The sequence below is a fragment of the Phragmites australis genome, chromosome 16, assembly GCF_958298935.1.
Source record: "Phragmites australis chromosome 16, lpPhrAust1.1, whole genome shotgun sequence".
Taxonomy (NCBI): Eukaryota; Viridiplantae; Streptophyta; class Magnoliopsida; order Poales; family Poaceae; genus Phragmites; species Phragmites australis.
The window spans coordinates 3,042,761-3,069,990 of record NC_084936.1 but is presented as its reverse complement, the minus strand read 5'-3'; the positions used below and the strand labels follow the sequence as shown (position 1 = coordinate 3,069,990).

General features: G+C 44.1%; 3 protein-coding genes across 4 annotated transcripts; 2 read left to right on the top strand and 1 right to left on the bottom strand.

The window, feature by feature from the left end:
* Positions 1-11,663: 11,663 nt before the first annotated feature.
* On the top strand, positions 11,664-14,736 carry LOC133896235 (F-box protein PP2-B10-like). Of its 2 annotated transcripts, none has more exons than XM_062336798.1 (2): positions 11,664-12,304; positions 14,153-14,736. In XM_062336798.1, exons 1-2 carry the CDS (start codon positions 11,901-11,903, stop codon positions 14,604-14,606), a joined length of 858 nt encoding a protein of 285 aa, XP_062192782.1. In that variant the 5' UTR covers positions 11,664-11,900; the 3' UTR covers positions 14,607-14,736. The 2 variants fall into 2 exon arrangements, with proteins under 2 accessions (XP_062192782.1, XP_062192783.1); XM_062336799.1 differs by having other exon boundaries at positions 11,675-12,304; positions 14,156-14,732.
* A 3,229-nt stretch (positions 14,737-17,965) lies between these two features.
* LOC133896015 (uncharacterized) lies at positions 17,966-23,195 on the top strand. Its single transcript, XM_062336530.1, has 4 exons — positions 17,966-18,278; positions 19,394-20,036; positions 20,397-21,455; positions 21,541-23,195. The coding sequence occupies exons 1-4, from the start codon at positions 17,966-17,968 to the stop codon at positions 23,018-23,020; spliced, it is 3,495 nt and encodes a 1,164-aa protein (XP_062192514.1). The 3' UTR covers positions 23,021-23,195.
* Positions 23,196-24,473: 1,278 nt separating this feature from the next.
* Positions 24,474-26,062, bottom strand: LOC133895948 (aquaporin NIP3-2-like). The gene is made up of 5 exons (XM_062336474.1): positions 25,693-26,062; positions 25,183-25,602; positions 25,032-25,093; positions 24,741-24,898; positions 24,474-24,658 (listed from the first exon to the last, which is right to left on the bottom strand). Exons 1-4 carry the CDS (start codon positions 25,951-25,953, stop codon positions 24,751-24,753), a joined length of 891 nt encoding a protein of 296 aa, XP_062192458.1. The 5' UTR covers positions 25,954-26,062; the 3' UTR covers positions 24,474-24,658; positions 24,741-24,750.
* Positions 26,063-27,230: the final 1,168 nt, after the last annotated feature.

The window sequence follows — 27,230 nt, the reverse complement described above, 5'->3', positions numbered from 1 at the left end:
TAGGAGCCGTTAGAAGATGTTTTTAGTTAAAACCTCTAAATTTAACTATAGGAAATAAAATAGGTGTCTCTTAGAGATACTCTTATTACGGTTAAGTTGGAGAGCACTTAAATTGGAATTTTTTTTGATAGGGCTTGACACCATGAATCTAGGGCGTAGCTCCCTTGAACCGCTAAGATTTGCAACTAAGATTTGAAAATTCAATTATGTGATATGCGTAAACATGAATACGTGTGGGTGGAACCGAAAAGGGTTGCATGGCACATTTCATTCAGAACCATCACACCCACCCACCCATGAAGGAATGAGGAACATGTCATTCAGATCGGTACCGGTAGTGGATGTAAAGGAATATATTGGAGGCTCATCCCCTCTCTCTCTTCTTCTTCCGCTTTCTCTTCTTCCTCTTCTTCTTCTCCCTCATCCATGATAAAACAAATATATTAAGAGGCTTAGCTGGGCTTCTACTAACTACAAAGCGGTAGGGGGCTAGACCTAGGCCCCTGGATCCACCTTGATCGGTACCATATTGATGAACCGCTCCACCAGTGGCGTAGCCACGTTGTAGGAGGTGGGTGCACAGGCACCCCCTCCCATCCAAAATTGCTACTAAATATAGCTATGATGAATACTAAATTTTTGAACAGTAACCGTACGTACACCCCTCATTTTAGTCCGACTTCACCCCTGCGCTCCATCATGTACTTGCTTGCTTGCTTGAGTGGCATGGCTGAAGTCAGGCTACCTTGCTTGCACACCCCATGTTTGCCCCAGGCCACGGTTCATGTAGTCGTCGTAGAAAGATGGCGCCTGTAATTTCAAAGACGGTGAAACTCTGGTCCCATGGTACCGCCCTCTGGGTGCACGATCCCGTCGAGGAAGCTCTGCAGGAACACGACATGTGAGTGCTTCTTCCATAGCCAGTCCGGCTAGGTTTCCGTGCTGTGGAGATCCTCGCGGGCTGTCACGTTGCAGTCTTGGATTGAGAACCCTGAGGAATGAGAATACGACATGAATGTATTGTATTTCTATAAAGGAAGTTTCATACAAATGTTTAGGAGAGATAAAGTGGATAATTTAACTTTTTTTAATAAAGGAAATAGTTTCCGATGGACAATTTAACCTATGGTCTAGGTGTACTGCTAGTCTGACTTTGACAATGCCTCCATTTTCTGTTACCCATTGTGCCAGCACCTCTGGCGCCTACATGCAGCTTGCATGCAGGGAGTAAAATTTTGCTGAAGTTTTACCAATTTTGATAATTTTGGTGGAGAATAAAATATCTTATTTCAGATTTTTTCTTTTACTAACATATGAGACCTATAAAATAGAGGACGAAAAATGACCAAAATTTTGCGAATTTCAGTCTTTTTACCGGTGAAAAAAAATTGTAAAACGAAATTGAAATCCCTGTTTGCATCACTCTCCTTGTCTAAATCGAGCCCCTGCCATGGCTACGAGTAGGAGAGGCGGCCTTACTTTATGGGGAAAAGGAGGAAGAGTCCAACAACGGCAGGTCTATTGTAGTCTCGTTCCGTGATTGAGAAACTAAAAAAAGGACAAGGAATGTATGTGTGATGTGGGCTTTTCTAAAAGAGGAGTATCATTGTGCCGAACTGCTGACAAAATGGTTTTCATCTAGTAAGATTATTCTGCTGCAAGAAGGATAGCTTGTGTTGGCCGTCGTTGCTGCAGTGCGTCCGGAATTGCCCGTGTAAGGTGAACTGCGGCTGGAAGGACTGACCGAGAGGCTAAGCCTTCTCCACATCGCCCAACAGATACAGATGTCATGGCGGCAAGACCAATAACATGAACGTGATTGCCATTAGGTAGAAAATTCTTGATCCAGACATAGTATTGTTGGACAGAATTAGGAATGCAATCAGCTCCTATGCAAATGGCAATATAACCCCATACAACTTTTGCAACAAGGCATAAGAAGAATAAAATGAGAAACGGTCTCTTTCTGTGTTCAGATCACCTTGTTCAAGCAGCCACATAAAAATTTAAATTTTAGGAGGAAGCTTGGCTGTGAAAATGTCGAGTATCACTTATTAGATCATCTCCAACTATATTCCCTTTATTTCGTCCCCTTTCCGATTCCCTTTCTCGTTTTCATTCCCTTTATTTTCTCTCATCTCCTACAGCTTCCCTCGCTTCCCTTCGAGGGGAATCACGAAGGGAAAGGAGAGATAATCCCGTCATGAAGGGAATGGTCTTGGGAATCCCTTCGTGACGGGAACTGTGAAGAGAAACCGTTGGAGCGCTGAAGGAAATGAAAATCCCTTCACGACGGGATTTTCGTCCCCGAAGAGAAACGTTGGCCGTGGTCTTAGCCATGTGTACAATGATTTGACACTAAAATATCCATGTTTATCAAATTTCCATCTCGCTCACCATGTCAGCAGATTCAGATAGATGAATACCAGACATCTTCTAAACAATATCCTCCCACTGTGTTTTTTGTTCAAAATCAAACCATCTTCTAAAGGATAGACAACAAGTTTTATCTATACATTGTCTCGCGGTAATCAATTTATCATGACTGATATCATACAAGTGACAGTAACTGTCTCCCCTTCATATGAATGTCTTTAACTTTTAGAAGATCAAATCAATAGGGTGAGTCATCAGCCCTATGCTTGACTTCTGAAATAGTTCTATTATGGAGATATTTCTTAGTTACAATTGTTTGCCACAACAATTCCACCGAATTTGAAAACATGAAAAATTATATATTATAAAAACGGAAGAGATTATGTGCACAATAAACAACCAGCTAATGCTTTTCTGTGGCATTGAAGAGGAGTCATGCATTGTAATCAACCATTTGGAAGCGTGATTAAAACTAGACATTTGGATGAACCAGCTGTGTTATTAAAACTGAACGTAAGATTAAGCCACCACCCAGGCAAGCATTAATCTTCCATGCTCATACATATTCGTGCTATATGTATGCATCATCCATGGAGCAAGCAGTTGATACCCACACACTCGTTCAGTCAGGATGGCGACGTTCGTGAAGCGCAGCAGCCAAGGACTCTTGCTGCTTTCCCTGCTTCTTCTCGCATCTTCTGTCATCCCTGCACGCATCAGCGGTAGCTAACGAATCGATCACCTGTATGTTCTTGAAGAAATAGAGTGTGTTCATTCTGATATGTGTGCCGTTTCAATCATGCTCGGCTTTCATTCTTTAAAAACAGAAAAAGGACAAATCTTACCTGCATATACATATATTATACATGTTTTCATTCGACATCGACCGGATGACATGCGCCTCTTGTGATCTTCAGATCAAAGCATGGATAAATTCAGCAGGAAGCCATTGCCAAGCCCCGAGGCCCAACTCTGCTCAGCCCAACTCTGCTCAGCCCAGCATCGCGCAATGTCCCAAACAACAAAGCCCTAGCTCGCTCGCTCTCCATCCCTGTCGGGTATGAAACCTGCGGGGTCTCGACCTGATCCAACCCACTACCATCCTTACACTTGACTACTTTCTAACATTCTAAAAACCCAACAAAAGAGGAAAAACTCATCCATTTTGCTAGCACACAAGCCAACTCCCAGAACTACTGTCTTCAGCTTCATCCTCCTTGATGATTCACTGTTGGTCATCAGTACTTCGAGCATCTCCAAAGAGCCCCACATATCGCAGACAAAGAGCCCTAATTTTTTTTTAATCAAAACACATCCGATTCTCAATCTCCATAGAGCCCCACGTATCGCAACCAAAGCAATCATATAGAATCCTTTACTGTGCGGCAAAAAATGTTGAACCCAAACAAAATATTGGTCGATTGATATTCTGCTCTACAGTCTGCCCCAATAACATATCCCACTAAGCTCCACACATATTTGGCAAGAGTGCACACAAAGAATAGATGCTGTATATTTTCATTTTCACTACAAAAAGCACATTTTGAGTCACCCTCCATTTTTTTCTCAAGAGATTATCCTTAGTGAGAATAGCACCCTGGTAAATAAGCCACATGGAAATTTTAATTTTTAGAGGCAATTTAGCTTTCCAGATTACATTATAAGTCAAGCCATACTCATGTCTACAAAGATGTGAGTACATGGATTTAGCCGTAAACCTCCCTGTTTTAGATAGATAGATATAAGTATTTGGTATTCTATTTTTATATACCATAGAGTAGCAGCCAATACTCACGTTCATTAATTAGTCACATATAGATAAATCACATAGATATAGACATAAATATTTGTTATTCTATTTTTATAAACCATAGAGTAGCAGCCAATACTCATTAGTCTATGACTAATTAATGAGTGTGTGATCATTAATTTGTCACATGTAGACCAATCGAATATATATATTGATAGATAGATATAGATATAGAATTTGTTATTCTATTTTTATAAACCCTAGAGTAGCAGCTCATTAATACTCACACGCTCATTAATTAGTCACATATAGACGAATCGAATAGATATATATATATTTGTTTTATACATATAAACCATAGAGTAGTAGCCAATACCCACACGCTCATTAATTAGTCACATATAGACCAATCAAATAGATATGTAGATAGATATAGATATAAATATTTTGTATTCAATATTTATAAACCATAGAGTAGCAACCAATTCTAACATGCTCATTAATTAGTCACATATAGACATATCGAATAGATATATAGATAGATATAAATATCAATATTTGTTATTCTATATATAAAAACCATAGAGTAGTGTCTCTCTAACATCCCTACTTACCATATGTCTATTTACTTAATGCCCAAAACTGTGCTTCAGAGAATAGATTTGGTTAGAAGAAAATTCTTTTAGCAAGGAGGGGGCACTAAAAAGAAATATCACTTAGTTGCTTAGGACAAAAATTTTAGACCTAAGAAAAAAGGTGGCCTTGGTATCAAGGTTATTAGAAAAATGAAATTGTGCTCTTATATGTAAATGGTGATGGCGCCTTGAGCAAGGAGATGGTATGTGGTAGGAAATTGTTAAGAGGAAATACATTAGAGATACTCCAATAACCTTGGTGCAGCGTAAAACCTCTGATTCTCTCTACTGGGCTGATCTTTTAAAGGTCAGAACCATTTACCTGCAGGGTAGAAAAATGCTAGTGGGTGATGGAAAACACACTAGGTTTTGGGAGGATTCTTGTTTAATAACAAACCTCTTTCTATGCTATTTCCTACTCTATTTTGTATCTGTGTGAATAAAAATGTTATTGTCCATGATGTTTACATGAATTTGTGGAATGTGCCCTTCAGAAGATGGCTCCCTAGGGGCCTACATGACCAATGGGAGGGTCTTAGAAATGAGTTGTTGAAAGTTTCTTTTTCTGGTCATAAGGACAGAGTTACCTGGGCGTTACATTCAAAAGGTTCTTTTACTGTGAAGTCTTTGTATGATTGGTTGATGAGAGATTCTTCCAACCACCCTTTTAGTCATATTTGAAAAGCTAAGGTACCTCTAAAGATTAAGATCTTTCTCTGGCTCTTAGAACATGATGCCCTTTTTACTAAGGACAATATGCTCAAAAGAAGATGGGTTAGTGATAGGTCATGTTTTTTCTGTACACAACCTGAGAGTTGTAGCCATTTATTTTTTCTTTGTCCTGTTGCCAAAGTTGTTTGGGGTTTTGTGGCTGTGTGGATTGGGGCGATAACTATCCCAAATTCTATTCCACAATACTTTGAGTGGATTGGAGGTCATTTGAAGGAGGGCAAAGCTTTTTTCACTATTGATCTCGCTGCAATTTGCTAGGTGATTTGGAAAGCTCCTAACAGAGCTTGCTTTTGAGAAGAAGTTGATTCGGCATCCTTGTGATATTGTCTTTCATGCATGTTCTTTGCTACATTTTTGGGCAAATTTGCTGAAGGAGATGAGCAGGAATGATCTGATCCATGGTGCTCAAAGCTTGCTGCAGACCGTTTCTCAAGTTCTGGCTCAACAACAGCCATCTCCACCTCCTCCTGGCAATCGGATGAACCTAACTTGCTCTTAAAGCTCTGCGTGTCTGCCCCATTCTTGGAACGCCACCGCACCTACCTTCCTCGGTCGCCCGGCTTGTCCCATCGCCATACGTTGCAATTGGGTCTGTCAAGCCGTCCCGTCCCTGCGCTTCGCGAGTCTACTTGCAAAATCATCCACTTATCTGGTCGTCCTGTAGATTTTATCTCATCTGTTGTATGGCGCAAGTCGATCCGTAACACCTCACTCCGTAGCAATTAATGTTACGAGACAGAATGCTATCCATATGGCCGCCCACGACTTATTCTTCTGGGGAAAATATATAGGGTTTTCATATATCACCAACTGCGCCTACAAGGTCAACTGCGGCGGGAAGAATTCAGAGGCCCTTGCGCCTTCTCCAGTCCACGGTTGATCAGATTCAAGCTAGAGACGACGTAAACTGCTTCCCGGATCTTCAAACTCTCTTTTTACTTATAAATATAATATGTAGGGGATGATGCCCTCCAGTTAAGTTGCATCTTAACAAATGTTGGGAACCAACCAATCCATAGCAGAGCCTGGTTCATGCCATCACGACATGCTTATGACCACAACAGCGGCGGCCAACCGTACCCTGCGACGATTTTCAGCTGCTGCTATCGTCACTCGTATGACCTTTAGCATTTCTTTTTCTTTCTCATCTCTCCTCCAACAAATTAAGATGCACTAGTCCTGGACAGACCCTGTAATTGAGCTGCAAGTTGATGCGGTGGTTGAGACGTTGAGATGCTAGAACGAAGCCCCACGAACAATTGAGAAGAAAAACATTAAAGCTACATTATATTATTTTTCCGAATGGAAACGATCGGTTTGCATGTCTTTGATCTTTCGATTGATTTGACCACATATAGCACACGTATGGATCCATACCATGGCGACACCCAGTCCGTCTCAAGAGTGGCCGGCCCCTGAGACCACTAGTGTGCCATCAAGTTCTTGCCCTTTAAATAATTCAGGTTCACCTTCTTCAGCTGCAGTACAGTACCGCACATCGTCTCCAATGCCATGACTGAGCCAACATCTGAGAACCGACCTCCATCTGAGAGCCAACAGCTGACTATTAAAGATCGTTCACTACTATATAACAGATTATCACCATCAGTTACAAACTATCATAGCGGCAATGATAATCATAGATTATTATTATCGGCTCTGGAACCGACAGTGATAATCTAACTATCACTGTTGGTTCAAACTTTGAACCTGCAATAATAATCTATCTATATATATAAAAATATTCTACCAGTAACTCTTCAGCATAGAGATCGATCTCAAGTTTGATCTCAAACTTGACACAGAGACCCCCTGCTGAAATATTTGTGGTAGTCTTTAAAATCTAAATAAATAGCGAAAACATAGTTTGAAATCTCAATGACAATAGTAAATTTAAATGAATGACGAAAACACGATCATTTTGAAGCGAATGTGTTTTTTGCTACTCATTTAGATCATCTTATTACCACAATCTTGAGATGGGGAGATGGGGAGCGGGGCAGCGTGGCCACGGTTTGCGACGGGGATGTCAGCGAGGTCGGCAACGGGCCCGAGGGGATGGATATGGGGGAGATGGGGAGCGGGGCAACACAGCGGGGACGGCGGCGAGGTCGGCGACGGGCTCGATGGGAGTGAGATGGGGAGTGGGGTGGCACAGTCGCGGTTGGCCAGGGGGACGACAGTGAGGTCGGCGACAGACCCGAGGGGAGTGAGATGGGGAGCATCATGGCACGGCAGGATGGCGCCGCCATGATCAGCGAGGGGATGGCAGCAAGGTCGGCAACGGGCCTGAGTGGAGTGAGACGGGGAGCATCACGATGCGGTGGGGACATCGGTGAGGTCGGCGACAGCCCAAGGGGATTGAAATGGGGAGAGGCACGACATGGCGGAGCAGCGTGGCGGGGACGACAACAAGGTCAACGATGGGCCTGAGGGGAGTGAGATAGGGAGCTAAGGAGCGACACGGCATGACAGGGACGGTGGCAAGGTGGGCAATGAGAGAGGACAGGCCTGAGGAGTAGCAATGATCGAAGTGGTGATAATGACCATCGCAACACTTCGACCGCTAGTACCCATTAAGGTCGATATTCTGGAGGGGAGTGAGATGGGGAGCGGATGGCCTAGATATTTATAGAATAATTATCGCTGTTGATTTGAAATATGAACCACTGTCAGTCTGGAATACGAACCGGTAATGATACCACTGCTGGTTCTGAATACGAACCAACTGTAATATCACTACCGTTTCATATTCCAAACCGGATAAAATATCACTGCCGGTTTGGAATACAATCTAGCAGTGATAAGGACTATCACTGTCGGTTGAGCTTATGAAATGATAGTGATACTTTTTATCACTGTCGTTTTGTAACACGAACTGATAGTGATACAGCACTATCGGTTCGTAACTAGAACTGGTAGTGATAGCTATTATCACTATCGGTTCTTAATGCCTTAATGTTAGATCGACCGGTTTAACTTATGAACCAATAGTGATATCTTATTACTACCGGCTATTACTGAACCTACAGTAAAAAAAAAAGATAACAATGACTTTTTTCAGTAGTGGTTTTAAAATGGCTACATGAATACGGCCTTCCAAGGTAGAAGAGGCGGCCAGTGTGCGGCTCTCAGCCCATCAGCCCACGCTCGCAATGCCATGCGGCCTGACTCTCAAGCCAGCCGGCGCTCCTCCCTCCCTCGCCTTCCTCTGGAGCTTATCTTCTCCGGCGCCGGCAGTAGGTAGTACGCCTAGTAAGGGTCCCTCGTGGGTCTCCGCCGTTTCATCATCCATACGACGTTAATTTTCAGTGATACGTGCCTTTATGTACTACTGGCTACGACATACGAATCATAAGTTTGGTACCCGTCGCGTTCCTGAATCTGAATCTGAATCTGGATCTGGTGGCACAATTAGGTTAAGCTTGTTGGTGGCCCAATGAATCTGATGCAGCGTGCACGGGCAGTTGGAAGCTGGGGCACTCCAGACTTGAAAGGATCTTGCTGTGTGAAACGAGGAGAGTATCAGGGCCTATCACACTACCTCACCCAATCATGCTTTGCTTCCTTTGCGAAACTCGCAAAGAGTTGCGTCCAGGTCCATCTTGCTCTGATTAGATTAGTACTTGGAATCTCTCTTAAAGCATTGACCTTATGTTTTTGGCTGCAGTGATTATGTTTTTCTATTGTAAGGAATATGCACTTCACACTCAACTGACACCACATTTGTGCTCTATCCTCTATCATACGCCTAAAGACATCGTAAGTATGTGCTTAAATCACCGAACTTTCCCGGCCTGCACTTATCGTAGGCGGGCCGGGCCGTACTTAAGAATACATGGACTTTGACTTTGCACACGATGGAGCCGTATGAACGTTGAGGTGTCTGCCATTGGATCCTATTTCTTTCTTATATAGGAGTTACCATGTATGTAATAAATTTAGGTTATGTTGGAATAGCCTCACATTAATTGTGAAGGAACAATACGTACAACTTAAAAGTGGAGAGCTTATTATTTTATTGGTTAGTTTTTGATATAAAAAATCATTTTATCTTATAATTGGTATTAGAGTTTGATCCACAAGGCATGAGCCATAATCTTTAGTCCGATTCACATAAGTGTGCGAAGGTCTGATAGACCATTTATGCCAGTGGAGTATGGGCCGAAGGACCATTGGTGTACAATGAAGGAGCGATGAATGGTCAAGGGATACTAATGTGTGAAGGGAGAGATAGTTAGAATAGTCATATATTAGTTGTGAAAGGGCAATACACATAGCTTAAAAGTGAAGAGTCCCTTATCCCATTGACTAGCTTTTGAGGTGCAAAAAAACACTTTTAAACAAACGGTTTATTAGGTTGAGTTATGTATGAGTAGGAACCAAAGCATTTGGTTTGGTATCCATCGTGTTCTGATGCAGTTGATTATAAGCGTGCACTTGTAAGAACGAGTTAATTAATTTTTTATCACTAACAAATAGATGACATGTGTCTAAAAAATACCAACTAAAGATGATATGCCAAAATGCCATCTATGCCTCATAGTAACTTGTTGTTTGCCACTTTGAGGCCATTTTTGCCGCCACGTGACATTTTTTTTTTGTCTTTGCCAATGTAGAAATTGAGTGAAAAAGACCTTTATACCCCTCCTCAAAATGCCCAATTTAATCTATCTTCCTCCTCTGGTCACCACCCGTCATCGTCGTAGCTACTCGGGGGCGTCACCAGAGCAAAGCTGGAGGTCGAGGGAGCCGGGTCAGCACGCACCCAAAGCAGGATTCGGACCAGGATGCGCAGCCACAGATTCTCTAGTAGCGCCAATGTGCGGTCCTTAGCTACCATAATCACGCGATTTCATCTTTCTTCGCCTCCTAACCGGCCTACCATCTCTTCGAGTCCGAAGTGCCGAGCAACAACACCATTGTAGAGCTCTTTGCCCTCGCCATCTTCTCGGCTCCCCTCTTTCAATCACCAATCACCACCCGTCGTAACTGACCTAGGCCTGACGGCGGACCTGGTCTGACCTGTTTGACCTGGCTGGTGACATTTACGGTGACGAATCAGTCGACCAAGGGCATCAACAGAATAATCGCATGATTGGGAACTCGATTGGGTGGGTCTCGGTCAGTGGCATGCGCCATGGCGTGGTGGTGCTCGGCCCGTGTGGAGGGTCATGCCGGCAACAGCCTGATGCTGAGGTAGCGCGCGTAAAAGCATGACGTACACAGGAGGAAGTTTACCGTGGCTTAGAATTGGAAGGAGAAGCTGGGACATGACGGCGCATTGGCAAAGTGGCGTAGAGGCTTGTTAGTGTCGAGGAAGAAGGTAGGTGCGAAGGTCGATTCAGCTAGAAGACGGTGGGATTCACGCGGGGATCGGTCGGAGAAGACCCTAGCGACATTCCTCCGCGCTTCTCTTGGCTCGGCCCTAGCGGATGCTTGGTAGTGTGGAACTCGGTGCACGATGCTCGGCCGGGAGAGAAATGGGAGAGAGGGCAGAGTGGTCTTTTCCACTCAGTTTGCACATCGACAGAGACAGAAAAAAAAAAATGCCACGTGGCGGCAAAAAAGGCCTCAAAGTTGCAAAATGAGCAAGTTTTTTTATGGGGCCAGTGGTATTTTGGCACATCATCTCGAATGGGTGTTTTTTTGACATGTGTCGTTCACTAGAATGGCAAAAAAAATTAATTATCCCTATAAAAATCATGTTTCCCCTGCCGAGCCAATCATCAGTGCAGTAGTGCTTCCGTAGAAGCCCAAGGGGTTGCTTCTTCCAATTTATAAATCGATCGATCCGTGCTTCTTCTACTCGGCAGGCAGACTTTGCTTGGAAGTCCAGGTGATGTCGCAGTGAAAGTGAAACTCCCGGCAATTCGAACGGAATCGCACGGCAACGACGACTTCTTCCTCATCCTCCTCCTCTTCTTCATTGGATGCTGCCGGCTCACTTGCTGGTTGCAGTGCTGCATACAACAGAACAGCCCGTGGGTTGACTTTCCCTGTTACTACTATTCACAAAGCTGTAATTTAACACCTTGTCTTTTCTTTTTTTCGAAAAGATGGGAAGAGGATTGCCGACATATATTAGAAGAAAAAATAAATAGTCTCGTCGGTTTTATATTCACCTCATGAGAGAAATCTGAAACTTATCGAAAATAAGATCCACAAAATAAGCAGCTGCTCATAACTTAATAAACTCCTAGCAAAAAGAGAAAAACGTCAAACATCCTCAAACGGACAAAAAGTCAGATAGAATACGTAGTCACGTCTAACACCTTGTGTTTTCTAATTTGAAAAATTAAACTTTTTCAGATTTTACATAGTGGGGCAGCCATATATAAGATCTTGGATGCTCGGCCATTCCCACGGGGTTTGGATCGGAGATAGATTGTTTAATTTTGGCGACGATGGCGGTGGAGGAGAGCCGTGAGGGGACCCAGGTGGGGGACCTCCCGGAGGTCTGCCTGGCGCACGCCATCGCGCTCACCTCCCCGCGCGACGCCTGCCGCTGCGCCGCCGTCTCCCCGGCCTTCCGCGCCGCCGCCGACTCCGACCACGTCTGGTGCAGCTTCCTCCCCAAGCTCGACCGCCAGAGCACCATCGTCCTCCAGACGCCGACGGCCAGGAGCACCAAGAAGGACGCCTACCTCGGCCTCTGCGACGCCGGCGCCCCCGTCGATGATGGCCTGGTCAGGGTGTGGCTGGAGAAGGCGAGCGGCGCCAAGTGCTACGCGCTGTCGGCCAGGAGGCTCAGCCTGCCGTGGGACGACGGCGAGTTCTGCTGGAAATGGACGCCCCAGCCGCTCTCCAGGTTCACCTCCTCTTCTAAATTATTCTCTCATCACTCTTCCCTTCCTTATCCAAGCTTGGTCTCCTTAATCAGATAAAAAGTATTAATTCCTGAAAACATGCATACCATACCATGCGCTCTGTTCATCTCAAGAAAATGAAAAATTCCTCCTAGCAATCTTAGCTAGCTTTCATCATCTTCTTCTTTTCCCTGCTAGCTAGATAGGCCCAAGCAAATCAATACTGTACCACACACACCTCGCACGACAGTGATTAGTCAAGTTTAACGGGGACCGGTCGATTGCATAACTTTGTTGGTTTAGCTATCTGTTCGTTGAGTCGCAATCTTGCGACGTTCTTCATCTTAGACAAACTTCAAAACATGGAAATTTCCCCGATTCTGCAGGAATTGAACGGTTTTTTAATAGATATTTGTTCGAGTAAGGAATCCAGAAGAATAGACACTTGTTCCAGGTTGCAAAGCTAGACCTGTCGCTCGCAGGGAAAAAACTCGGCCAAAAACCGATGATAAACTTGGTTTACCGGTGAATACGGTAGAAAAAAATATTATATTTACTAAAATTTTATTTGAATTTATTTTGATAAATCTGATAAATCATGTTTATCTGATATTTGACAAATTTTATTTACCAGTAAGAATAACCCTGATCGTCCGTGCTGTTCTTGTGCCACGTACTTAAATATTACGTATGCAAGTAAACGGTCAAATGACATAGGTGTAAGGGCCACGTATGTGTACTTACTCATAATAAAGCTTTTCAACCAAGCCCAAGAAAAGCTTGTAGAGCTCAATTATAGGCGACACCACGACACCCAAGCCAATTTCTAGCACGATTAATTCTCCCCAAAAGCGACATCACCTTGCGAACGAGCCACTGGGGCTCAGTGGTAACGCTGGGAGTACCTAGCCTACTCACAGTTCGATCCCAAAGATGGACACTTGGGTGTAGTACCGAGGATTTCTCCGGTAGCGTCTAGGATTAGTCTGGTTAGAATATTACGTATGGTGTGAGTATGGAGTAGGTGTGTTGTGCATTCTTGTTGTACCTTTAAAAAAACGATATCACCTTAATTACTTTTTTTTTCCAGACGTCTGATTTTGTTTGTATTTTCAGATAACGGTTGTGAGCCAGCTTTTCTTCAACCTCTAGATCCCACCCGCCCCCGCCCGTATAGTGACACCCCACTAAGCTCGCTTCCCCACCTCCAGCCGTCTTCGGCATTGTTCCCACCGCCGGATTCGCGCTCATCACACCCTCGCCATGCTAACCCAGTGGATTCGCGCTTCCCCACTCCTTCGCACATACTAACTCAGTGGATAACCCGATGGCGCCCCTCCGCCTCGCCGTCCCGTCTCGCTCCCGCTCCCGCTCCCGTGCCCATCTCCTCTGTCAGGTCGGCTTGTCTCTCTTGAAGCTTTATCTAAACCTGCTGCCTATCAAGAATAGGCCACCAGCAACCCGAATTCCTAACCCCGCCGTTGCTAACCCATCGCTGAAAAACTCCTAAATTTAAAGGTGTGTAATTATATTGCTTGGTGAAATTTATAACAAAGGATCAGTAATTCCGTACTTCCTGAGCTGCTTTTGCAGCATGTCACTGTTAGCTGGCAAAAGCTAGCTGTTCCAAATAATATTCAGTCTTGCTCGCTTGTAAGCATCGATCAATCCAACGTCGGTGCATCGATCGATCTATGCCTTCGCATCCGCGTGGATCACACGAACAACTAAATAATCTTGTGCTGACACTATACTTGGATATGATAATGCTTGTCCGATTGATTTGATTCGGATTCGCAATGAACTGATTAAGAAAGTTATGCTAATAAGTACAGCATGCTCCTGGTCAGCAGGTTTGCGGAGGTGGCCGAGTTGGTGGACTGCACGTGCCTGGACATCTACAGCCACCTCCCGGCGGCCGCGCTCACGCCGGCGACCGCCTACGCGGCGTACCTGGTCTACGGCACGGCGGACGGCCACCGCGGCCTAAGCTACCCGGACCAGGAGACCACGGTGTCCGTGGGCGGCCGCGTGGTGGCGCGCCACGCCGTGTGCCTCCGGCCCGACGACGCCAACGCGTGCAAGTTCAGGGGCGCCGGCCTGCGGTGCGGTGAAGGCGAGGAGCCGAGACGGCCGAGGCTGCGGGAGGACGGGTGGTGGGAGATGGAGATGGGGCGGCTGTGCACGACGAGCACCGGCGGGGAGCAGGAGGGCGAGGAGGAGGTGGTGGCGAGCTTCGAGGTGTTGGGGTGGTACTCCAAGTGCGGCCTCATCGTCGAGAGCATCGAGTTTAGGCCCATATGAAGATGTGATCTTATCATGGATGGTTTGTGTTACTACAGACGATATGAGCCATCGATGTTCCCTGTTGTTGCATTGCATATGCATGTATATTCTTAGAAACATAACTATATTAGCGGTTAGTGTTATCTATGCTTCTATAAAATACACGAGTTGTGACATATCTAATTGATCTTCAACGTTCATTTAAGTTGATCATGTTGTGAATTCTGTGTATATAAATCTTTTTTTTATGTTATATTTTTTTACTTCTTTATATTATTGTATCTTGAATTGATTCCATATGTGTAAAATATATAAGCAGCTACTAAGTATATGCAAGTGTGTGGGTGGTTGCCAATTTTATCCCCCATGCCACGATTCTCCTATTTTCTACGTGAAATATCTTACCAAGTTTCAAATGGGGGCAATCTGCTTAGTTTCGACAAAATAGAAAAAACTCACCTTGCTCGAAAATTCCAATATATTTGTTTATTAAAAGATCAAAGAAACTATATGCCCACGATAAATAATCTGGCATTAAATGGCAAATATTGTGATAGGGCAGAAGTGGCAATGTGGCATATTCAGAAGTGGCATTAGAAGGGCAGTTTCACATGATGTCATTGAGGTGCGGTGCGAGTTTATTCACCAGGAACTTTGAGAATATTTTTGTAATGTTACGGATAAGGATGATAGGGCAAGAGGGCAATGTGGACGGAGTTCAGGGCTTTGAAATTGCCAGAGCGCAGGCCATGAAGGCATCGGAAAAACTCCCTAACATCATATTTGAAAATATCCCAACAAGCCTGGTAGAAAAAGATGGTGAATCCGCCCGGCCCTGGAGCCTTGCTCTTTGGCATGGAGAAGACGTTGTTTTTTATTTCTGCCTTGGAAACCATCTGGCATGTTAGTAGTGGAGTTAAAACTAGACGTTACGATAAGCCTCACCAGCTTGTCAATCAGGATACACACAGTGAGAAGCCATATTTAGCAGTGTGTTAAAATAACAGGCAAGGATAAGCCGGGCAAGCATTAACGTAACCTTTCCTATTGTATTTGTGCTATATATATTCACCCTGGCGCAAGCAGTGAGAAGCCATACTTAGCAGTGTGTTAAAATAAGAGGCAAGGATAAGCCGGGCAAGCATTAATCTCTCATATTGTATTTGTGCTATATATATCGACCCTGGCGCAAGCAGTCGATACTCATCAGTAGTCGCAATTTTATAGACAATATAGAGCACCTGCCAACTCTTGTAGTTTGCGATAACTGTGTGTGTGCAGTCAGAGATGGCGAAGTACAGCGTCCAAGGACTCCTGCTGCTTACCTTGGTTCTCCTGGCGTGCTCTAGCATTCCTGCACGCATAAGCGGTAGCTACCAAATCAAACTTATTCTTCTGGGAAAATATGTAGAGTTTTCATGCATGTTAATCATTATCTGTAATGCCGTTTCATCGATTCCTGACATCTCTTTTGATGTATAGCTCGAAGCATAGACGTCATCGACGTGGACACGAAGGGGTGCTTCTACAACCAGCTCCCGCACAACGAGGGGGAGATCTTCTGCTGCATCAAGGACAAGATGTGCTGGGCGTCGCTGCAGGAGTGCATGCCCAACTGCCCCTGCAACGTCAACTGCGGCAGGAAGAACTCAGAGGCCCTTGCGCCTTCTCCACTCCATGCTTGATCAGATCCTAGCTAGAGATGTACGTAGTCTCTTTTTAATTTATAAGTATAATCCGTAGGGGATAATCCCCTCCAGTTATGTTGCATCTTCAAAAATGTTGGGAACGACCCAGTCCAGAGCAGAGCCTGGTTCATGCATTGCCATCACGGCCTGTTTATGATCACAACAGCGACGGCCAACCGTATGACCTTTAGCATTTCTTTTTTCCTTCTCATCTCTTCTCCAACAAATTAAGATGCAGAAGTACTGGACAGCCCGTTTAATTGAGCTGCAAGTTGATGCGGTCGTTGAGACACTACATCAAAGCCCCACGAACAATTGAGAAGCAAAACATTACAGCTACGCTATATTATTTTTCAGAAGGAAAACGATCGGTTTGCATGCCGTTGATCTTTCGATTAATTTGATCTTTCCATAGGGGTGAACACGGTAATAGAAATTCCCGGTTCGACCGGAGATCTTTTCCGTCTAAACTGAAAAATGGTAATCCATATCCATTTTTGGTATTTTCTGACACTTTCCAGCGTTATAGTTTTTTATTCCAATTTCAAGACAAAAATATGATGCTGGAAACGATTTGAGCAATTTCTTATCGTTTTCGACTGTTTTCACTTTTCTACCGTTTCCGACCCTTTTTACCTCTTTCTCCTACCGGCCACCTAGCATCCATACATTTGAACGTATTCTTGTAGTGTAATTAGTGTCATACTCATAGTTAAATTATGCATAGGTTGTCAATTGCTTCACATCAATGATTTATCATAAATCTTTTCTTCATTATTTATATGATTCATGTGTCTCAAGGCTAGAAGTTAAAATGATACTAATATGATCTATTAGCTATTGTTTGTTGTATCTGAACTTTAGTTCCTACACTGCTTTTGGATTGCTCTTTGCTAGGAAATGACCATAGGAAATACAAATTTGCACTTGCTTTTATCTGACCCACTATCAACAGTTCAACACAACTCCTTTGCACTTTGAGGTTATTTCCAAAATACATATGTCTTATTAAATGTGTGTTATCATTTGTCTTATCATATAAGATGTATCATATTGCCATATACTTGTGTGACTTCATTAAATTTGACGCATGAGATATGCGACTTGTGAGCAATAGTTTGGTGTTTTCGTTTAGAATTATCAATTTCCGATCGATATCGACGTATTATTGATTAGACGATGCTATTTTTTATTTTTCCGATACAACCCCTCAGGGCTGGCCCCGGGCGTCGCTGACCACAAACCGTCCGGCCAAGGCCAGCAAGAAGGATGCCTACCTTGCCTCTGCAACGCCAGAGCCCCCGTCAATGATGGCGAGTTCTGCTGGAGATGGATGCCCCACCCCCTCTCTAGGTTCACTTCTTCTTCCTCCTCCTATTAATTTAGTTGTTCATCGAAAACTTCGTCGGCCTATTTATGCAACATGCTATTGTGTGTTAGTGAGCTAGCTTTTTAGCTAGTCGTTTTATAATTTTTTTTGTCCCACAAAGAAAAATTTGTAAAATTTCGTTAAAATTTTACGAATTTTTCGTTCTCTACTCTGTGGGTCTTACATATCAGTGAAAGAAAACTCAAGAATTAGATATTTTATTCTCCTCCAAAATTCTTGATATTTCAATAAATTTTTAATCCCTATTTTGAATTCTTTTGTTTTTTCCGATTCGTCCTTGTTTGATTTTGTTTGCATGCATGGTGGCCTATAGGTTTGCTGAGGTAGCGGAGCTGGTGGACTGCACGTGCCTCGACATCTATGCCTGGCTCCGCCGCGCTCACGCCAGTGACCACCTACACGGGTACCTTGTGTACAGCGCGACGGGCGGGCACCAGGACCAGGAGACGACAGTGGCTGTGGGCGGCCAGATCGCCAAATGCCAAGTCGTGTGCCTCCAGCCCGATGAAGCCGAGGAGGGCGTCGAGGCTATGGGAGGACGGGTGGTGAGAGATGGAGATGGGACAGCTTTGCCTAGCCGACGAGCAGGAAGGTGGGGAGGAGGAAGTGCAGGTGAGCTTTTTTTTTTAAGGAACCCGGTTGGCATTTTATTGATATACAATAAGATTACAGACCCCTTAGAAATATTACATCGTGAAACTTGCAAGAGTTCTTGGTCTTCTTCGTCCTCGGTGATCGGAGCAGCGATTGCAGCTTGAAGCCGATACCCAGCCGACGAAGGAGCTTTCAAAGAAGATTTGGAGGTTTTCATTACCACCAGTAGCACATCGAAAGACATGCCGTTGAAACGCTGTATGCACATGCACTTCACTATAGCCACTAGTCGTAGCATCTTTAAGGGATACAGGATCCGACGCCTTAAGCATCACAAGCGTCCATGAATTGACGAACAACAAAGCAAACCAACAGGACTTCCACCCAATCGCACTCATGTGGAGCCAACAAGACCTCTCACGAGCATCGGTAATGTCTCCACACAACCCGCTCGGAGAAAACAAAGCCCTCCCAACAACCTTAAACAGAACACGCGTCTAGACTGACGCATACGCCGCGAAGGTATTAAAGGAAACACATCATCAGAGCTCTAGGCAAGACACCTCTATCATAACCACAACCACATACATAAAATACAACTTCCGCATCTCCCTTCGAGGACAACACCGCAGAAGGCACCGGTACCAGGGAGGAACATGCAAAATCAACAGCTATTACCCGACGAGAATTCACCTCCGATAAAACCTCATGGAACCAACCCCTTCACTAAACTACGAACCAAAAAACAAGAAGCATAAAACTACTAAACTACAACCTAAACAACAACTAAACTACTCTAATACTAACATAAAACACACAAAGGCCGGGCCACCCTCCCGCTCCGATGGCAGGAGACATGAGGCCGTCAGAGGCGAGGGGACCGGCTGAATCGCCTCCGAATTGCCTTTTCGCCTTTGCTTGAGAGCAGAGGCGGACGGACCTATAGGGCATGGTAGGGCCACCGCCCTACCTCTTCGGTTCTTCGGTTGGCTGTCATGTAGGCTGCAGGAGGAAGAAGATGAAGGTTGAAGGGGATCGAATCAATTTGGGCCGACTAGTTCCAACTCCATAATCCATTCGGCACTTCGGCCCACAGGACACAAGCCCAAATCGATGCTCCTCTCACCTCACAGGCTCGCCTGGCCTGTTCCTACGGGCTGCAGCCGTTCCCCACGCCCACGCGGACACAGAGAGAGGGCAGAGCGAGCAGCCGAGCACCCTACCTGGCGTCCTGGCCGCTGGCTGTGCTGTGCGCGGTGCGCCGCCGCTCAGGGAGAGGGAGCCCACTGCCAGTGCCCACCAAACTGCCGATTGCCGAAGCCGTGCCGTGCGCCCGTGCGCCTCCTCGACTCCTCATCGGCGGATCTGGGGCTCCGGGCGTCCGGGCAGTTCGGCTGCGCGCCTGGCCGCCTGCGGCCTGCCATCACCGATTCCATTCAGGCTTCAGCTGTTCAGCACCAGCAAGGCAGCAGCCTGCACCCTGCAGGGCGGCTCGGGGCTCGGGCGCTGCCGCGCTGGGGAGTGGCCGCGTGGGGGGCTGGGGCTGGGAGCCTGGGACTGGGAGCGCACAGCGGAGGGCGGGCGGGCGGCTGCGGGGTGCGGCCGTGCGGGGGCAGCGGGGCTGCGGGCAACGCTGCAGGCCTGCAGCGGCAAGCAAAACTGCAGAACTGGTGGCTGGGCGCTGGGCGTTGGGCGCTGGGCGCTGGGGGCCTGGCCGCCTGGTGACTGGGGAGTCCGGGAGTGGGGAACTGTGGATTGGCAGTTTGGCACAGTGAGGTCAGAGGACAGAGCCTAGCAGAGCAAGAGCCGGGTGTGAGGGCAGTTCTGTGTGAGGGTATTAGACATTACTGCATTAGCACTTCTTTACCTGTTTAATTGTGACTTGTAAGTTGTCCGGTACTTCGATTATTTTCCTATCCATCGTATTTGATGTACTGCTCAATTTTTTTCTCAAATTTGTCACTGATTGGTTACATTGGTATCAATAATAGCGCCGGGCATGAAGGGAGGCCGAAGCCAGCAATCTGGAAGCGCCAGACCTACCCCGCCAAGCAAGAAGCGCTATAAAATGCTAGGTATATTAAGTTATTCACTGTGATTTGATTCCTTTAGTAATGTAGTATGAATATTGATTAGTCAACAAAAATTAAATGATTTTGTAGATTTGAAGTCCTTCTTTAGTAGCAATTTGTCGAGTGGCTCGGGTCCAAGTACCCGTGAAAGTGGAAATGCTCTTGAATCTGAAGAAGGGCAAGGGGAGGTGGGTGACCTGGGACTGGGATTCGGAGATTCAGCACCTGAAATTGCAGATTCTATGGCACAAGTTGCTGTTGAAGATACATTATTACTAAATTTGCCATCACAAGATATTGAAGGTATTAAGGTTTTCAACCCGGTTGTCCATCTTGTTTCTGATCCAGGACTTCGTATTCCTATTGAGGGATTTCATCCAAACATTAGAGATGATGTTAAGAGGGCTTATTTGTTGAAGGGCCCGACACAACCTTTTGGCCATGATTTTCCTCGCAAGTTATGTGATAGCAGGGCATTTTTAGAAACTTGGTTAAGGCAAAACGATTGGCTAGAGTACAGTGTGGCAAAGGATGCAGCATATTGTTTCTATTGCTTTCTTTTTAAGCAGGAGCCCTTAGAGCAACAATTTGGTCATGATGCTTTTACCAAAGCAGGGTATAGGAATTGGAAGAATGCTTATCATGGACTTCCTCTTCATATTGGTGGGCCAACTAGTTGTCATAATAGAGCAAGGACAGCATGTGAAGATTTTAAGAATCGAAGGGCAAGTATCACACATAGGGTTGAGACTAATAGTGTTGATGCTGAAATGAAATATGAAGTTCGTCTGACAGCTTCTTTAGATGTTGCAAGCTTCCTCATTGCGCAAGGTCATCCATTTCGTGGACATGATGAATCTCCCTCCTCCTTAAATAGAGGGAATTTCTTAGAGATGCTTGAGTGGTATAAAAAGAGGAATGAGAGTGTAAAGGTTGCATTTGAGGAGTTGTGTCCATTAAATGCCCAAATGACTTCTCACAAGATTCAAAAGGATCTTACTGAAAGTTGTGCGATAGAGATTAGGGAAGTGATAAAGGAAGAGATTGGTGATAAATGTTTCTCAGTTCTAATTGATGAATCTCGTGATATCTCAATAGCAGAGCAGATGGCTGTGATTGTGAGGTTAGTTATTATTTATTTATGCATTCTATAAATTATCTGGGTCTTGCAACAAGTTAGTCACCTAATTGCATCATGTGTCTTGTAGGTTTGTGAACAATAAAGGAATGGTTGTGAAAAGGTTTTTGGGTCTCAAACATGTGGAGGATACAACATCAAATGCATTAAAGAAAGCTTTGCTTGAGATGCTTGCTGACTATGGTTTATCTGTTGCTAAACTTCGAGGGCAAGGATATGATGGAGCTTCAAATATGAGAGGTGAATTCAATGGTTTGCAAAAACAAATTCGTGATGAGAACCCTTATGCTTTCTATGTTCATTGCTTTGCTCATCAATTGCAGTTGGTCATTGTTTCCGTTACAACTTGTTGTTCATCTTTCTCTGATTTCTTCAACTATGTGAGTTTGATTGTGACTAGTGCTAGTTCATCTTGTCGAAGGAAAGATAAGTTAATTGCACATAATCGCGATACCATTTTGCAAAAGTTGGATAGTGGTGAGATTTTTTCAGGAAAGGGGAAAAATCAAAGAACAAACTTGGTTAGACCTGGTGATACAAGATGGGGTTCTCATTTCACAACATTACTCCGTATTGAGTCAATGTGGGATTCTGTGGTCAGAGTGTTGTCCATGATTCATGGGGATGAGCGTAATCCTGGTCGAGCAGCTGGTTTGGTACGCAAAATGGAGAGCTTTTCCTTTGTTTTAAATATGAAATTGATGTTGCAAGTTCTTTGCATTACAAATGAGTTGTCTCTCTTGCTACAAAGAAAGGATCAAAATATTGTTCAGTCTATGTCATTACTAGTTGATGTCAAGACACGTTTGGTCACCTTGCGAAATGAAGGTTGGGAGCCATTATTTAAAGAAGTCAAATCTTTTTGTGTTGCTAAAAAGATTCCACTACCAAATATGAATAAGCCCATACCAAGATGGGGTCGCTCAAGGCTTGATGGTGACTTGATAACTCAAGAGCATCATTATCGTGTTGATACTTTCTTTGCTGCTCTTGATGCTATTATCACGGAGATGGATCATCGCTTTAATGAGGTATCATCAGAGTTACTTGTTTGCTTATCCTGTCTTCATCCAAGAGACTCATTCGCTAAGTTTGATGTTGATAAGATTGTTCGTCTGACGGAGATCTATGATCATGATTTCTCAATTGTTGAGCGTTCGCTTATAAGGGATCAACTTGAGACCTTCATTCTTCACGTGCGAAGAGTTGATGATTTCAAAGCTTGTCATGATCTTGGAAGCTTAGCCATGAAATTGATAGAAACTGAAAAATATCTTGCTTTTCCTCTAGTCTATCGCATCATAGAGTTAGCATTGCTCCTTCCAGTGGCAACGGCATCGGTTGAAAGATCTTTCTCGGCTATGAATATAATCAAGACAGATTTACGCAATAGGATATCCGATGAGTGGCTCAATGACTTGATTTTGTGCTACATTGAGAAGGATATTTTTAGAGGACTTGATTCGGATAAAATTAAGAAGACATTTCAAGTTATGAAAGATCGAAAAATGAGCTTGCCTAAACCTCCTAAAAGACCTAGACATTCTTAGTGTTTTATGAGTGGTATGTCTTCTCGTAATATTATCTACATTTTTGCAATATATGATCACTTAATTATCACTCACTAATTGAATAATTTTTGAATTTGACAGGTTTGTACTATATCTTTTGATATATGTTGATTTATATGGTTTAAGAATCGTTGTTTACTCGACTACTTGTATACAAGAGGTACCATCTTGATTCTTCTCCTATACCATTTATACTCTATTTTGATGTTGCTTCGATTTAAATATGATATGTGTATACGATTTAATTTTTATTGGTTAAATTTTCCGTATGATTCTGCCCTACCTATATTTTTTAGCTGGGTTCGCCACTGCTTGAGAGCTTTCCAGATAGGCCTCGCTCTGTCAGGTGCAGGCGATCTTGGAGGTGCTGGGTTGGAACCCCAAGCGCGGCCTCATCCTGGACGCCATCGAGTTTAGGCAGGCCCACTAATTTCAATGGGCCTAGTTGATGCATTTTTAAGAGGTTATTGATGCATTTATCAATGGTTGGTTATTCTTTTTGGAGAATAATTTATCAACGGCATCATGATTGACCATGCTTGAAGATAAGTATGCATGGCTTTGTTGGTGGTTGCGGCCATGGGACTTCTCTCAGCATGCCATTCTATTTCTGTTGCTTACGAAAAGGAGATTTTCCGTGCCACCGAGACGGCCCAACTGGTGACGATACCAGTTTGCGCGAGACACCTATCTCTGCCTCTAACTCGTGGCCACATCGGCTAATTTCTGCCATGGATCGACCTGCGACCTGCCGTGGGCATTGAGGAGCTCCGGCCATCTCCTGACCCTTCCGGCCGGCAGAACTCCGTCGGGCTCGGCTCAGGCTGGAGAGCAGCGGGGAGCTGGTGCGCATGCCTACATTGCCTTCTCTTAATTATATCAATTCGAGGTTGATCACTCCTCTTATTCCTTTGGTTAGCAGCAGCAGCAGCAGCAGCAGCAGCAGCAGCAGTAGTAGTAGTAGTAGTATACAATAATCACTAATGCTGCACGAGTGTATCTGAGTACAATAATACCAGTTAGTATGTAGTAAAGGTGCCATTGTCTTGAGATCTCATTTGCCATTGTAACTTTGGATTTTTGGAAAACTTAATTTTGAGGAGGGCAGTGGTGCTAGGAGGAACACTACTCAACTGTTCTCCAGAATTCAGAAAAGCAATCCAGTTCTTAATGTTCATCCACTTTACAATCATACCGAAGAGCTCTTGTAAAATTTTCAGGTAGCTGGAAATTTTGATTTTTGCAGGTTGGTAAACCAAAAATTACCAACAGCACACTATAATTTACTGCATAAAATTCGGGCCCTTCCAAGTAGCTTTTGTAGCACAAAATCTCATTGCAATTTGGACTTGGGCTAGCGAGACAGACAAAAAATTGAATGACAAATAATGAGAATCAACTGAGAGCTGAAGAATAGTACAAATACGTACATTTGAAATAAACCAAGAAAATAAGAAGAACAAAAGAACTGTACAAATTGTGAAACAAAAGTATGAATATTAACATTCTAATATGCATCTACATTTCAGCAGAATTGCTGCTTGACCATGGGGTCAGAAGAATTTTGATGTATTTACATTCAGACTGTATCAGCTTTCTCCCAAAACCGCATGTTCCCTGCAGATAACATGTTCTTCTTTAAAATCATACAGACAAACAGGAGTATATGTTAATATTTACATTCCTGAAATTTTCTTACCCGTTAGTTACTACAGCTTAATTGCAACATAAGCCCCAGTTCCAGCTATAGCACCCAGTGGCGTTGCCACCATGTAGATCCAAATCTGAGTGTACCTCCCGGTGGCAATTGCCGGACCAATTGTGCGTGCAGGGTTCATCGATGCTCCTGTTGATGGCCTGCTCGTAAACAACGAAAAGTACTTATTTTCTTAAACATAATTGAATAAATTAAACAGATTGTTAGGACAGCTTAAGTACACAAGAAAGCTCTGTATATAGAGTATTTCTGAATGATGCCATATCTACGTACCCTGCCACAAGAGCATTCATCATTATTGTCGCCCCAACTGCCACTGCTATCAACTCTTTCACCTGAAGAAATTTGATGAGAAGATTATGAACTTCATACAGTGGGAGGAAGGAAAACACAACTGAAAGATCAAAATCAGTAGAAAACTTACCGCGTGGGGATCAGTTGCAAGAGCAGTGATGATGAAGAGAAGTAAGAATGTTGTGATGAACTCAAGGAAGAATGCTTCAACATTGCCAACTTTTGGCACGGTGGCGATCCCAGGGTTCACGGGATGATAGATGCCCTTGACGGTGAAGGAAGCGGCAATGGAGCCGATAATTTGTGCAGTCATGTAAGGCAGAAGGTGAACAAGGGGAAGGTGGCCGAAAGCAGCCATGGCGACACTAACTGCTGGATTCAAGTGGCAGCCGGATATGTGGATGAGGGACAGCACAAGAACCGTGACGGCTAAACCTGCAGAGGTTGCGATGCCGAGTAGGCTCTCGATGCCGTCATGCTGCTCATTAATGATGATGGTGGACAACACGGGGAAGATCAGTATAAATGTGCCAAGGAACTCAGCGATCACCTGCACCAACAGCTCTTCCAGGTCAAGATTACATCTCAAAAGAAGCTAAAGATAAATGCCTGTCAAAATGTTTAGTTTTTGTAACTGTACCTTCTTGATGAGAGGAACTGCTTTTATTTTTGGTAAGCCATGATTCCATTGGTGATGATGAGTTGCATGGGCATCAGAGGATTCTGCAGGATCAGCACGTGGTTTTGAGATGACGCCGCCAGCATTGACTAACTCAAATGGCATGATCTTGGAGCTTGCAGCCCTTGGTGAGACGATGATGGCAATCCTGTTGCTCTCATTTGTCTGCATGGGAGGGATGGTACCTACTGCAGCATCCATGCCGCTCTTGTGCCCTTCCATGCTCCTCTTCTCAAAGGAAAGCAACTAAATCTCGCTAGGTGATGGATGAAACTGGATGGTGATGCTTAATTTGGGTTTTGATCTTTGTAGAACCAGAGGAATGCTGTTGTTTGATGCTTGGATGTGATCTGGAGCATGGCAGTGAACCGGTGGGGTATATATAGGCCTCTTACTTGGCTTGATTCTCATGTGCAAACCTCGCTGCAGCAATCTCTGTTGTTGAAACCATGAACTCCAAATTTGCAGCGGCGGAGGTGCTGGGTCCATGGGTTTTGGAAAGGCCGGAACGAAATGCCGCGGAGATGGATGTTGCTAGAGCAATGAAAGTATAATAATAATGTCAACGCTCTCTTCTAGACTAGTGTTCAGTTATCAAATGAGAGCTCATAACAGTTATGTTTATCCAATAATAATTGTTGTCGTCATGTCTGATCTGGTTCAGGAAGGAATATTCTGCATTGATCAATGCAGAACGTGTTGGCAAAACGTGTTAATTTTCTTCTTACTTTTTTTCTTGAAATCTGTTGGACCTTGTCGTCGTCTACATACTTTCTCAATGCAGATCTGGACTTGAGAGATGATGCAAGCAAAAACATTAGTTAAACCTTGCCGCTGGAGGACAGAAACTTCTCTAACCTTCTGGGCAAGAGCAAGATAGAGGCGTTGACCTTGCATTCCTGCCATCCCTGAAAACCATGGAGCTGATCCGGCGTCCACCGCTGCCGCTGTAAATCTGGAGTTGTTGGTATCAGAAACACCACGCACCATGCGTGCATGCGAGTACCAAGGTGAATAAAAAAAAAATTCTCCAACACACAGGACAACTACGTATACTTGTATTACACAGAAGGAAGTAAATTGGTTCGAGTAATAGACATGGAGAAACAAGAGAAAATAAGTGAATCAAAATGGCATATCCGTACCTGGCGATCGGCGGTAATTTATTCCTCCGAATTCTTCCTAACTCCATCAAAATGACATATCCCTAAAGCAGTAAAAAGTACTTTGGACCCTTCCCCAATTCCTATGGACCTGAACTGTTTTGGGTGTGATTAGTTGCTCATATAAATTATATATACAGACTAAGAGGATACAGACTAAGTGAAATTATATTTGTTAAAAAAGAAGAGTATTTGATTGGTTGTATTTATTTGGACAAGCTCTGAGTTTTTGTTTGATTGATCAAATTCGAGACCATATAAGTAGATGTAAAAGTTAAGACTATGATTAGTTGTTTGCATGAAGATAATTTAATAATATTGACTGTCAAATTAAAT

Bases quoted from the DNA above. Each gene is read 5' to 3' on its own strand.
- LOC133896015 (XM_062336530.1), top strand. From the start codon at position 17,966: ATGGTGGCCTATAGGTTTGCTGAGGTAGCGGAGCTGGTGGACTGCACG. The intron at 18,279-19,393 runs GTGAGCTTTTTT...CTCACCTCACAG, and splicing joins GTGGGGAGGAGGAAGTGCAG to GCTCGCCTGGCCTGTTCCTA. The intron at 20,037-20,396 runs GTCAGAGGACAG...AATATTGATTAG, and splicing joins TGGCAGTTTGGCACAGTGAG to TCAACAAAAATTAAATGATT.
- LOC133896235 (XM_062336798.1), top strand. From the start codon at position 11,901: ATGGCGGTGGAGGAGAGCCGTGAGGGGACCCAGGTGGGGGACCTCCCG. The intron at 12,305-14,152 runs GTTCACCTCCTC...GCTCCTGGTCAG, and splicing joins ACGCCCCAGCCGCTCTCCAG to CAGGTTTGCGGAGGTGGCCG.
- LOC133895948 (XM_062336474.1), bottom strand. From the start codon at position 25,953: ATGGAAGGGCACAAGAGCGGCATGGATGCTGCAGTAGGTACCATCCCT. The intron at 25,603-25,692 runs GTACAGTTACAA...CTGTTGGTGCAG, and splicing joins CAGTTCCTCTCATCAAGAAG to GTGATCGCTGAGTTCCTTGG. The intron at 24,899-25,031 runs GTACGTAGATAT...GTTTACGAGCAG, and splicing joins ATGAATGCTCTTGTGGCAGG to GCCATCAACAGGAGCATCGA.